The sequence below is a fragment of the Microcaecilia unicolor genome, chromosome 10 (genome assembly GCF_901765095.1).
Source record: "Microcaecilia unicolor chromosome 10, aMicUni1.1, whole genome shotgun sequence".
Classification (NCBI taxonomy): Eukaryota; Metazoa; Chordata; class Amphibia; order Gymnophiona; family Siphonopidae; genus Microcaecilia; species Microcaecilia unicolor.
The window spans coordinates 109901395-109914624 of NC_044040.1; the positions used below are offsets into that span (position 1 = coordinate 109901395).

The 13230-nt window shown below is 48.1% G+C and overlaps 1 protein-coding gene across 1 annotated transcript in view; it reads left to right on the plus strand.

The window, feature by feature from the left end:
• Positions 1-13230, plus strand: part of STAG1 (stromal antigen 1) — a 1758022-nt gene that overhangs the window by 1663061 nt on the left and 81731 nt on the right. The window contains 3 exon segments of the mRNA XM_030215628.1: positions 204-332; positions 8915-9120; positions 9643-9814. Coding sequence (XP_030071488.1) covers positions 204-332; positions 8915-9120; positions 9643-9814 — 507 coding nt within the window.

Here is a 13230-nt window from a genome sequence, read left to right on the forward strand (position 1 = left end):
GAATCATTCCAATAATTAAAGAAACAACAATGTTGACACACAGATTTATTAACTACCAGCTAAGGATTCATGAGATAATCCAAGTATCAAGCTCCCTTCACACTGTTCTTGCACTGTTCAATTATATTACATGCAGCTTAGTGGGATGCTTCAGCTTTGGGAAAAATGCACTATTTTAAATATCTGACCTTCCTTCACTACAGGGATGGCATAGAGTTTGCTTTCAAATATCAAAATCCCAAAGGATTGGAATTCCCACCTCTGAATCTTGCTTTCCTGGAAGTACTGAGTGAATTTTCTTCAAAACTCCTACGCCAGGACAAGAAAACTGTGTAAGTATAAATTATACCCTTCTTAACATCTGTAACAATTGATGAAATCTACACCCAAAAAGCTCTGAGCCTGGATTTATTTAATTGTGGTGTCAGCTTTTTTAAAAATACATTTAAAAATGTTATTTCTCCATTATTTAAACTTTTACCGTGACAGTAGAGTACGTCTATGACGTCAACACCGTAAACCAGACGCGCTCTACCGCAACAGTGTACAGCAGTATAGTATTTTCCTTGTCATCAGCAGCAGATGAATCCATTAACTGATGGGTTATGTCCGCCTACCAGCAGGTGGAGATAGAGAACACTGAAAAACCATAGTGCTCTATGGACGGCTAGCTCCATCTGCCTTCAGTATTTCTCTTATCTCCCAGCAGGCATGGACGTAGCTTGATCAGCTCCTGGAAAAATTCTGCCTGGGGTGGCTCCTGTGCTTTTGCCAGTTTGAAGCAGGGGTGTTGTGGCTGGTGGTGCCCACTTTGAAGGCATATAGGTTCGCCCTTTCCCTGCCTTATCCAGCCCCCTGCCTACCAGAGTACCTCTGTTGCTGCCTGCCTCCAACTTTCCTCACAGCGTTAAAAAAAAAAAAAAAAAGACGCATTGGTTCTGCTATTCTGAGGCTATTTTCCACATGCAGCTTGACCGGAGCTCATTTGACTCGGTCTTTTGAGGTGAGAGTGGTGCCCAGCTCCTCCGGGGAGGTCCCGCGGACGCCGTTCCGATCGGGGTAAGTTTTGTCGCGAAGCTGCCATTTTACTTATATAATTCCGTCCGGTTGGACGATGGCTGCTGAAGCAGTTAAACGCTGCTCCCGTTGTGGTAAACGTAGATCAGCAGCCGGGCTCTGTAAGACGTGCTCTTTAGACGCTAGAGCTGGTACGAGCATGGCAAGCAATGATTCTTCCCGCTCAATGGAGCTTGCAGCAGGCGCCATTTTGGAAGCGCTGCATGCCTTGACCCTCGCTGTTGCAGAGGAGTCTGATAGCAGGGGGACGCCTCGGTTAGAGGCTACCAGAGGAGCTCCCGTTCCCGTTTCTCCTGAGTCGGAGATGGAGGGTCAGAGTGAGTGTTTCTCCCCGGAGTTTGTGCTTTTAATGCATAAAGCTTTCATGCTGAAAAGAGCTCTGCCGCACGTGTCTGACACGTGTTGATGGCCCAGGGCTGGCTGATTCCCCCGAGCGTTGGAAGGAAGCAAAACACAGACGGGTAAATTCCCCGTCGGAGAGTGGCACACTTCCCTTTTCTCCACCCCCACCACACCCCCAGGTGTGGATTCTCAGGGTTCTGGCAGGGCCTCTTGGTCTGAAGAGCCAGGGGAAAGTGCTGGTTTGCCACTGGATCTGGACAATCCCAATGCGGTGAGGATTTTCCATTGCGATGAGCTGCCAGCGCTCATTTCGGACGCCTTGCAGGCCCTCTCGATTGATGATCCTGCCAAGGGCGAGGCCTCCTCTGGTAATCCGAGGATGGCGAGTACTAAGAAGCCTGCTCGAGCCTTTCCTGTGCATGACTCCATCCAAGAGCTTATTTCGGCTCAATGATCTGAACCCGAAGGGTCTTTGAAAGTGACCAGGGCTGTGGGTCAGCTTTACCCTCTAAGTGAGGAACACTTGGCCCCTTGACACCTTGGTCACGGCGGTGACTAAGAGGACCACCCTCCCCATAGAGGGGAGGGGTGGCCCTGAAAGACATACAGGACCGGCAGCTTGAATCCATGTTGAAACGGTCATTTGAAATCTCGGGCCTCGCTTTAAGGGCGTCTATATGCAGTTCCTATGCTGCCCGGGCCTGCCTTTCTTGGTTACAACAGGCAGTGGAACAGCTCACGGGTGCGGAGTCCCTCGCTGAGGTTGCACCGCGGATGGAGTCGGCCCTGTCATTTTTGGCTGACGCCCTCTATGATCTGGTCAGAGCTTCGGCTAAACAGATGTCTGTGGCAGTTGTGGTCCACCGCCTTCTATGGCTACGGCATTGGGCGGCTGACATGCCCTCTAAGCACAGGCTGGTGAAACTTCCCTTTCGGGTACACCTGTTATTTGGAGAGGAGCTGGAGAAGATTGTGAAAGACCTGGGGGACCCTAAACCCAAGCGCGTACCCGAGGATAGGCCGAGGCCTTCTTCCAAGGGTTCTGTGTGGCCCTTCTCTTCCAGACCTCACTTCCGTGAAGCTCGCAGGTATTGCCCGGGGCTTCTCAACGTGCCCGATTTCAGCAGAGGAACTCCTTTCGCTCGGACAAGTGTTCCGCAGCGGCCGGTTCAAGGCCTGGAGTTCAGGGGCCGCCCCCTCAATGGCGGGGCGCCGGTCCATTCCTCGATTCCTGCAGTATGAGGACGTCTTTCCCTCTTTCTCGAGGAATGGACCAAGATTACCTCCGATCAGTGGGTCCTGGACCTGATCAGAGAAGGTTACCAATTGGAATTCAGCACCCCGGAGAGAGACGTGTTTGTGGAGTCCCGATGCGGTACTGCCGTCAAATGGGCAGCGGTAGAGGAGACCTTACAAGTCTTGTTGCACCTTGGAGCGGTGATCCCTGTGCCTCCCACCGAACGCGGCTGCGGTCGCTACTCCATTTACTTTGTGGTGCCTCGAAAAGGCAGGTCTTTCCAACTGATCCTCGACTTAAGGTCAGTCAACGAGGCTCTAAGAGTGCGACATTTTCGCATGGAAATCCTGTGCTCCGTCATTGTGGCGGTACAGCCAGGAGGATTTCTCACGTCTCTGGACATAAAAGAAGCTTACTTGCACATTCCTACTTACACTTTCCTATTTGTCCCCTGCATCAACGGTTTCTCCGGTTTGCGGTGTTGGGAAAACATTTCCAGTTTCGGGCCTTGCCTTTTGGCCTCGCCACAGCTCCCCGCACCTTTTCCAAGGTTATGGTGGTAGTAGCTGCTTTTCTCAGGCGACAGGGTATCCGGGTTCACCCGTACCTCGACGACTGGTTCATCAGAGCGGATTCGGCAGACGAAAGTCGTCTGGCCACAGCCAGAGTGGTCTCAGTACTGCAATCTCTGGGCTGGGTCGTCAATATACCCAAAAGTCACCTGACCCCCTCTCAATCTCTTGAATAGTTGGGGTTCCGGTTCGACACGGCCTCGGGGTTTGTCTTTCTACCCGACCAAAGGCGGTGCAAGCTTCAGAATCGGGTCCGTCTGCTCCTGAGGATGCCTCGCCCACGAGCTTGGGACTTTGTCCAGCTGCTGGGGTCAATGACGGCCACTTTGGAGGTAGTGCCATGGGCGAGAGTGCACTTGAGACCTCTGCAGATTGCCCTGCTTCAACTATGGTATCCAGTGTCCCAGGATTATCAACGCAGACTCTCTTGGCTCCCTGCGTCCGGGCTCAGTATGAAGTGGTGGCTCTCCGACAGCATGCTGTGGCGAGGAATGCCGCTGGCGCTTCTCTCTTGGTGCCTGGTGATAACCGATGCCAGCCTGGTCGGCTGGGGAGCACATTGCAAGGGAAGCTATGCCCAGGGCCTGTGGACACCCGCGGAATCGGGGTGGTCCATCAATCGCTTGGAACTGAGAGCGATATTCCAGGCTCTTCTGGCCTTTCACAAGACTCTGGAGGGGCTGGCTGTCAGAGTTCTGTCGGACAACACGACAGCTGTGGCCTACATAAATCGACAGGGCGGCACTCAGTGCGCAGCACTAGCCACGGAGGCCGCTCAGATTTGCCACTGGGCCGAGCTACATCTGCAGCTTCTGTCAGCAGCTCACATGGCAGGTCAGAGCAACGTGCAAGCCAATTTTCTAAGCAGGCATCAAATCGACCCAGCGGAGTGGGAACTGGCAGACGAAGTGTTTCTTCAGATCTGTGCCAAATGGGGAACGCCCGTAGCGGATCTAATGGCGTCAAGCGCAAATGCCAAAGTCCCGTGCTTTTTCAGCAGATGGAGAGATCCTCGCTTGGCGGGATTGGATGCTTTGGCTCAACCCTGGCCTCCGGGCCTCCTGTATGTGTTCCCTCCTTGGCCCTTGATAGGGCGAGTCCTCCTGCGAATTCGGCTACATCAAGGAGTGGTGATTCTCACTGCCCCGGATTGGCCTAGGCGGCCATGGTATGCGGACCTCCGGCGGATGCTGGTGGAGGCCCCTCTTCCTTTGCCTCTGGTACCGAACCTGTTGATGCAGGGTCTGGTGACCATGGAGGATCCCTGCCGCTTTGGTCTTACGGCAAAGCTCTTGAGAGGGCACAATTGAGAGACAAAGGCTATTCTAACAAAGTCATCTCCACTCTCTTGCAGGCCCGCAAGCAGTCCACTCCCGTTGCTTATGCTCGGATCTGGTGACAGTTTGAGGTGTGGTGTGTTTCAAAGGCGATCACACCCACGAGGGCTACAGTCTCGCCCATACTGGAGTTTTTGCAGGATGGTCTACAAAAAGGCTTGGCCTACAATTCCCTGCAACTGCAAGTGGCAGCATTGGCATGCATTCGCGGGAAGGTCTCTGGCCTTTCCCTGGCCGCTCATCCGGACGTTGCCCGATTTCTAAGAGGGGCACTCCGGCTTTGCCCTCCAGTGCGGCTGCCGTGTCCGGCTTGAAACCTGGGGCTGGTATTGAAGGCGCTCCATTGTTCGCCCTTTGAGCCGCTGAGGCGAGTGACAGAGAAGGATGTGACTCTAAAGACAGTCTTTTTGATGGGCATAACTTCAGTGAGACGTGCGTCTAAGCTCCAGGCTCTGTCCTGTCTAGACCCCTTTCTGCAATTCTCAGAGTCCGGAGTAACGGTATGTACAAGGCCACTATAGCCTGTTGGCTCAAGGAAGTCATTTTTTCTACATATCTGCTGTCAGGGCAGTCTCCGCCTGACGCATTTAAAGCGCATTCCATGAGAGCAATTTCCTCTTCGTGGGCCGAAACAGGAGCACTCTCTCTTCAGGAGATCTGTAGTACGGCTACTTGGGCTTCTAAGCTCTCCTTCGTCCGGCATTACAGGCTGGATGTTGCAGCGAAGCGGGACGCACAGTTTGGAGCACAAGTACTTGCTCGGGGAGTGACAGATTCCCACCCTGCAAACATGTTCCCTCATTGGGAGAAGTTGGAAAACAGTCTTCAGGATTTCTGTTCTGTTACAGGAGGTTGAGATCATCCCTCCTTTGTGTGATTATTGCGCCTGTTCTGGAGCATTCTTTGCTGTGAGGAAAGTTCATGTTATTCTACTTTGACGATACACTCTGCTTTGGAAGTTTCGAATACTGAAGGCAGATGGAGCTAGCCGTCCATAGAGCACTATGGTTTTTCATTGTTCTCTATCTCCACCTGCTGTTAGGCAGACATAACCCATCAGTTAATGGATTCATCTGCTGTGACTAAAGGAAAGAAAATTACCAAGGTAAGAACCTAATTTTCCCTTCTCAGCTTACGGAAGCCAAACAGCTACACTTCTCTTTGTTAAGCTATTAGCCAAACACAAGAGATTTAATAGACCCCTGATGCAGGCATTGGAGCCGAAACATGGCCGTGTCGGGTCGTTTTTTTAGCTGTTACATTAAAGACTTCCTGACATCCTCCTTGAGCTGTCCTCACTTTTTTTGTTCATTGCCTTCGTTGCACCTGAGGGTTTCCTCCTCCTTTTTGTTTGTTTTTTTTTCTTTGAATAAATTTGAGTAGCATTGCATTACTGGTTACATCTTATACAAGACACTAAACTTTACTCCTGTAACATAGTTCATTTTTTCCTGTTTAGTCCCCTGAGCTTTTTGGTTTAATAGTAGTAGTTAATATCCTAGATCATGACCTAGCGCTGAAAGTATTATCCATTTTCTAAACTCTCAACATCAGCAGGTAAAGGATTAAAGTTAAACATAGATGATTTCTTAGGGCCCAACCTTCAAAAACAATTGCGCGCCTAAATTTTAACACTTAAGTAAGGCTTGTAAATTTGACTCTTACATAGCACTTATCTGTAGAACGGCAGCCACTATATGGATATGTGCCCTTTCTGCCAGGATTCAACATTACCATTCAGATAGTGCTGCTGAATATTTTTAGAAACTGCCAGAGCAGAGTGTTGGTGTTCTGCCTAGGCAATATTCTGGCAGATAGCTGTGTGGATAAAGTTAGACCAGCAAAAGCTGTCTTAAACAGCATAGGTATGCTATGGATAGCGACTGAATATCACCGCTATCCATAGAACTCACAGTGGTCGCCACTGACTTAGATTGTGAACCCACTAGGAACAGAGAAAGTACCTGTGTGGTATAGCAAATCCAGGTTCTTGACCCTGATCTGATTTGAATAAGTATATTCAGTGCCACTTGCTATCCGGATAGCAGCACTAAATATAGAGAATATATTGAAATGACATGGCCTGCATATTAAGAAAACACAGTAGCTGACTGGACATTGATCTGCTACATTTTCTGATAAAAAATTTCACCTAAATTTAGGAGTGTAAAAGTTATCTGCCTAAATTTATGTCTGCTAAGCCTTATTTAGATACCTGGAGCTGAAAATCATTGCTAAGCTCCTAACTTTTTTCCTCAATCTAAATCTGCCCCTGTTGCCACCCACTTTGTAGGCTCCTAAATTTAGAAGTTTAATGGAATTTTGAACAAGCGTTTAGTCATTCAGCTCAAATTTTCAGAGAGGCCAGCCTATCTCTCAAAGTTAATAGTATAAACCCTTAGATTACTGGCCTCTTAGTGTTCACAACACATCTGATCAGCATATCTAATGCTAGCCGTTAAGCCCGTAAAAACGGGCGAGTATTGCAGCCCTCCTCTCTCCCCTGGCCTCACCCTGTCCACCGATCCTCCCCCCATATCCAGCAACCCTCCTCTTTCCCTTGGCCTCCCCCTCCCCCTCATGTCCAGCAACCCTCCTCTCTGCCCTGCTCTCACCCCATGTCCAGCAACCATGCCCTCCCCCCATATCCAGCTACCCTCCTCGCCGCCGCTCCCTCCCCCTCCGTGCCGGGCCCCCTGCACTGACCTGACAGCGCCTCTCACCTCCGTGTGAAAGCGCTACAGGCAGCAGCAGAGCGATCTGCTGCTGCCTGTAGCGCTTTCACACGGAGGTGAGAGGTGCTGTCAGGTCAGTGCAGGGGGCCCGATACGGAGGGGGGCAGGAGCAGCAGCGGGGATGGAGGGGAGGGTAGAGGTTGGTTCGCGCGATGTTCGTTTCCAGGCGGCGGTGTCCGACAGTCCTACTCCGTTTCCCTCTCTGTTCCGCCCTCTGACGTCTTGACGCAAGGGCGGGACAGAGAGGGAAGTCTGTAGTGCGCATTTGCAGGTGAGTCGGTCACTTGCCGTTTATATGTTTGATATCACAGTCATTCTGTGGGTATGTTTTTAAATTCCCAATGGACATCTTTACTAGGATATGAGATACCACACAATTTATAGAAAAACAGCATTTTTTATTTTTTTTTTTTTTTTTTAGTGGTGAGAAATTGAGTGTTTGGTTAGTTTTATAGAAAGCCTCAAAACCTTTTGTTTTTTCCATTTTTCTACACACTTGTCTAAAAGGAACAGAATACTTAAAAATCATTGTTAGGTTCTCTGCTTTTGAAAGAAAATTATCTAAGGGTAAAATGTTCAGCTAGCAGCGTTGAGCATTTTGCTGTCCGCTAGTGGTGTCATTCCCAGCTATTCAATGCCAGGGCATGTCCAGCATTGAATATCCGCTTTATGCAGCGCCGATTAACAGATAGCCGGATATGTCAATATTCAGAACTTAGCAGGCCATAGGTTGCCACATAAAGATAGACTGTGTTTTATGCAGTCCCATTTATGTGGTTATTCTGGCCCGTTAAGTGCTGACTCTGCCCCCAGAACTCCCCCAAAATATTTGATTTTCACCTAGGCACTAACCATTAATTTTCAGCAGTCTGAAAATTAGCAGATAGCCCCAAACAAGCAATTTAACCGGTTAGCAGCCATTTGTGATTTGTTAAATCATTCAGATTATCGACCAGCTAGTTTTTAAATAATAACACAGTTAAATTGGTTCTTAGCTGTCTTGCTAGAAAGAGGAAAAACCTAATCTCTTACATTTTGAATCTGATTGGCTCTTAAGAAGTATAATGCTACAAACAGTACTAACCAATCAGACACTAATTTGTAGTTTAATCTGATGACATATTTTATTCAAAGAAATTGAACTAGAGCAGGCTCAGGGATTTCAAAAATAGACTTTAAAAGAATACAGTACAATCTCAATTATCCGGCCTTCAGTGGTCCAACGATCCAGCAAATTTGACAGACCCCCCCCCCCCCATGATGTCCCATGGCTTCTATTTCCGTTTTATGAACCTGGGACCCTACTTTTACCACCCTGGTTTTACTGTCTTTTTTTTCTCCATAGTTTGAGGGGTTACCATTGTTTTCCATATTATCTAACTTTTCATTTATCCAACAATGGGTCGATCCTGTTTTGGTCGGATAATTGAGACTTTACTGTATTTAAACTGGGGCAGTGTAGATGTTTAGATGTTTCTAATATCCATCTGTATTTTTTAAAATACTACATTGTGCTTTGTATATGCTCATTTGTTTGAATCTTGAAATTACTGAATTATTGAATCTCATTGATGGTGGAACCTATAGTATACCCTTGTTACTTTTTGCCTTCAGGCACACGTACCTGGAAAAGTTCCTGACAGAGCATATGATGGAGCGGAGGGAAGATGTGTGGCTACCACTCATCTCCTACAGGAATTCACTGGTCACTGGAGGCGAGGATGATAGAATGTCTGTCAACAGTGGAGGCAGCAGCAGCAAGTCCTCATCTATCAGGACTAAGAAAGGGCGACCCCCTCTTCACAAAAAGAAAGTTGAAGGTAAGAATGGAGAGCAGAGAAGAAAGACAGTTCTAGAGCTGGGGAAGTTTACTTGTTTACTGTGTTAATGGTTGGTGGTGCTGAATCAAGCAAGGAGAAAACAGTGGTACATCTCCAGTGGAAGAGGTAAAAAGTTGAAACTGATGTGGACAGAAATCTAGATCTGGGTAAGAAGGAATGCCACTGAGCTGACCGTGAAACTTATCTACAGCTTTCTTCAGTGAAGAAATACACATTATTGACCTGTTTGTGAATCAGACATAATATTTATCTCTTGTTTACTGATTTTCTCAGTGTCTTGGAAATCTTTGTTGGGGGAAATGATCAGCATTTCCACTGATTTTGTGATTCCCATTTGTGCACTCTAATCTACTCATTTACCAACCTGCTCTGGGATCTGTTCAGGAAAAATGAAATATACTTAGTGATATGAATTCTCAGGGGGGACACACTCAGGAATTCATGAGGAGCAGCAGAAGAAGAAGGGTCAAGACTTAGTCAAATTAAATTATGTTGTTGCAGATGAGAGCGTGGATAGTTCATGGATGACCAGAAATGATACCATTCAGACTCCTGGCACCCTACATACACCTCAGCTCACCTCAACTGTGATGAGAGAGAACCCAAGACAGATGGCAGAACAGATTCAGGAGCATGAATCGGAACATGGTTCTGAACCAGACTTCTTACATAAGTATGTATGAAACCAAGGCCTGGGGACAAAGTATTTAAATGTAAGGTAGGGCAGCTGTAGAGGCCTATGGATTATCTCATGTTTTGTGCATGCCTGAATTTTGTGTTCTTGTTTTTCTCCGAGGACAAGCAGGCCAGTTGTATTCACACGGTTGGGTGATGTCATCCGACGGAGCCCAGTGCAAGTGCTGACTAGCGAGAAGTTTGTAGACGTTTCTAGCAGCATCCCCATTGTGCTAGCACGGGTCCTTCAGTCTTCATTTTTCCACAGGACAGGGAGGACGCATCGTCGCAGTCTCCCCTCAGTTCCAGATACTTTTCTCTCATTTTTGTTTTTAATTCCACTTTTTGTTATTTTCCCTCTTAGTGTTCAGGTTTTCTTTCTTTATCACAGCTTGATAGGCCCGCTTAGCCTTGAGCACCGACCTCGATTTGGACTCTGCCCCTTTTTGTAGTCCAAAATTGAGGAATTTGGCCACGATTCTTTTCGTGATGTTCAAGAAGACGCCCAGTGGCTTCAAATAGTGCGCCCAAAATAATCGTATGATTTTGGTAATGTGCCTGCACTCCATAGACATCGGCACTGAAAGCATCGACCTCAGTGTCTGCTGAGACTTTATCAATCATTAATAGTGTACTGGCATTGATGAGACCTCCACCTCGGGTGTTGAAAATAGGCCTCAGGACTGGTCAACATCGGACCCAAAACTGAGGGTGCATACAAGTTCGACATTGTCCTCATCAGCACCGAAGGGCCGTGATGCTGGAAGTCAGAGAAGCCCAAGAAGCATAAGTATTGGACCTCTTCAACACACAGTGACGGGACCACATCGCCAGTACCCAAGAAGTGCCAGCACTGAGGTTCCGGTACGCAAGTCTCCGAGCAGCCAGGTTCCTGCTTCCAGTTTGGCACTGACATTTTCTTGGGCTGCCTCTGTCCCGTCTCCACCCGCCTTTGCAGATGCTTTCCTTCGATGAGTGGTACCGAGCCGTACAAGTTTATAAAGAATTTTCTATCTTGTCCATCAAATAGATGGTAGGACCTGGCATAGATACTACAGTTGTAATCCACTCATATATCGAGGGCACTTGAACCAATTGTGGATCAGTCCCACATTCTTCCTGAGGCTACATCCATGCCTATGTCAGCACCTCGAAGGGTGTCGACATCGACCCATGCAACACTGCTCTCAACGTTGGGGGAAGAAGTTTCCCCAGAGTCTGAGGGTAGAACTGCACCTCAGTGCTCTTTGGGGCATGGACATGATTCCACTGAGCTAGGGAAGGCCCAGACTCATTCAGTCTGATCTGAGTATGAAGAAGAGTCTGATTGGGACCATTCATGGGACTCAGAAGAAGACCCGCATTACTTCTCGGAGGAAGAGCCTTATGAAGTCCCATATGATCCCTTCCCACTCAGAAGAGACGTAAATATCCACCTGAGGGTCTCTCTCTTTCACTGGTTTTATAAAGGAGATGGCTTCAGTCATCCCATTTAAGTTGGAGACGGAGGAGGATGGCTGAGGCGTTAACTGTTCTGGACTATGAGTTACCTCCTAAGATAATTTCACCCTATCCTTAAAGATGCACTGATGAGGAATTGGGAATCTCCCCTCTCAGTGCAGGTCACACCAAAAAAGGTGGATATGCAGTATCATAGCCAGAAGGTTCCCAGATTCAAGAGGGCCCAGCTGTCTCACCACTCGTTTGTTGTCAAATCTGCCCTCATGCCTCGGCTCTTCCAGGTAGAGAGACTCAGGCACTAGACTTGTTTGGGAGGAAGACTTTTCAGACCTCGATGTTTATTGCCCGCATCCAGTCCTACCAGCTCTAAACAAACCTTTACTTGAAATCTTTGGCAAACAGTACGCTAAGTCTTGCGGATTCTCTCTCTCAGGAACAGGCTGCAGAGCTTCACCAGTTGGCCAAAAAGCAGCTGGAGTGCAGGAAATATCTAGCCATGGATGTTTATGATACATTTGCTATCGAGTCCAGATTATGTGCAGTGGATGTAGAGATGCACAGACTCTCATGGCTGCGTATCTCTGACCTGGAACCAGCGGTTCAGGAGAAGTTGGCGGATGAACCTTGCCGAGGTGACAATGTTTTGGGGGACAAGGTAGAGGAGGTCACTGACCTCATCAAAAAACATACTGATACCATCCAGTCCCTGTATTGGCAGCCTCCTGCAGCAGCCTTCTCTTCTAGGAGGTTTACGAGTGGGCCTAGGCAGCAACCCTATTACTCTCAAAGGTATAGATTTCTGCTGCCTTCCCACTCTGCCCAGAACTGCTAGCATTCTCGGCCTCGTCAACCACAGAAGCCCCAGCAGTCTCCCCAGTCAAAGCAGGGGACAAGCTTTGGACTGGCTCCAGGAGACCATAGCCTGCAGTACAAGTAACCATCCTGGATGGCCTGCCGATAGGGAGGAAGCTACATTTTTTCTATCAAATGCGGCCCCTTATAACTTCCCACTGGTGGGTTCTTCAGCTAGTCCATCTCAGTTATGCACTATATTGGCATCAGAGACCACCAAATTGCCCACCAAGAGCATCAGTTCTCAGCACGTACTTGTAGAGGAAATCTCTGCCCTTCTACAGGCCAATTTGGTCAAATCTGTGCCACCAGGGGAAGAAGGGAAGGGATTTTATTCCAGTTACTTCCTTGTGCCCAAGTACATGGGAGGATTTTGTCCCATCCTAGACCTAAGGGCACTGAACAAATTCCTGGTCCAAAAAAAAAAGTTCAGGATGATTTTCCTGGTCACCCTTCTCCCTATGATTCAGGAACAGGATTGGCTATGCTCTCTGGACTTAAAGTATGCCTATACCCACATTTCAGTCCTTCCCAGTGAAAGGAAGTATCTCAGATTTCAAATAGGGAAACACCACTACCAGTGCCACATTCTGGCATTTAGTCTCATGTCAACTCCCAGTGTGTTCACCAGATGTCTAGCAGTAGTAGGGGCATGTTTATACAGATTTGAAGTCTACATGTTTCCTTATCTGAACAATTGGCTGGTCAAGAGCATATCACAGGAGGGAGCAACATAGTCAGTGTGCCTAACTATTTGGGTGTTAGAGCTGCAAGGGCTCATGATAAAGCCCAAGTCTCACCTATTCCCAGTCCAGCGATTATAGTACATAGGAGCCCTGCTAGGTACATTGCAGGCTTGGGCTTGATATTTCTTGCCTCGCAGGTCCAAAGCAGCAATCAGGTCACAACTCAGCAAATGTTGAGATTAATGGGCCACATGACCTTGGTAGTGCATGTCACTTCCATGGCACATCTCCATTAGAGAAAGCCATAGTGGGCTCTAGCTTCCCAGTGATCTCAGGCAGCTGGGAACCTAGGGGATGTCATCCATATTCCTCCAGAGTTAACTTATGCTCTTCTCTGGTGAACAATTGGAACGTA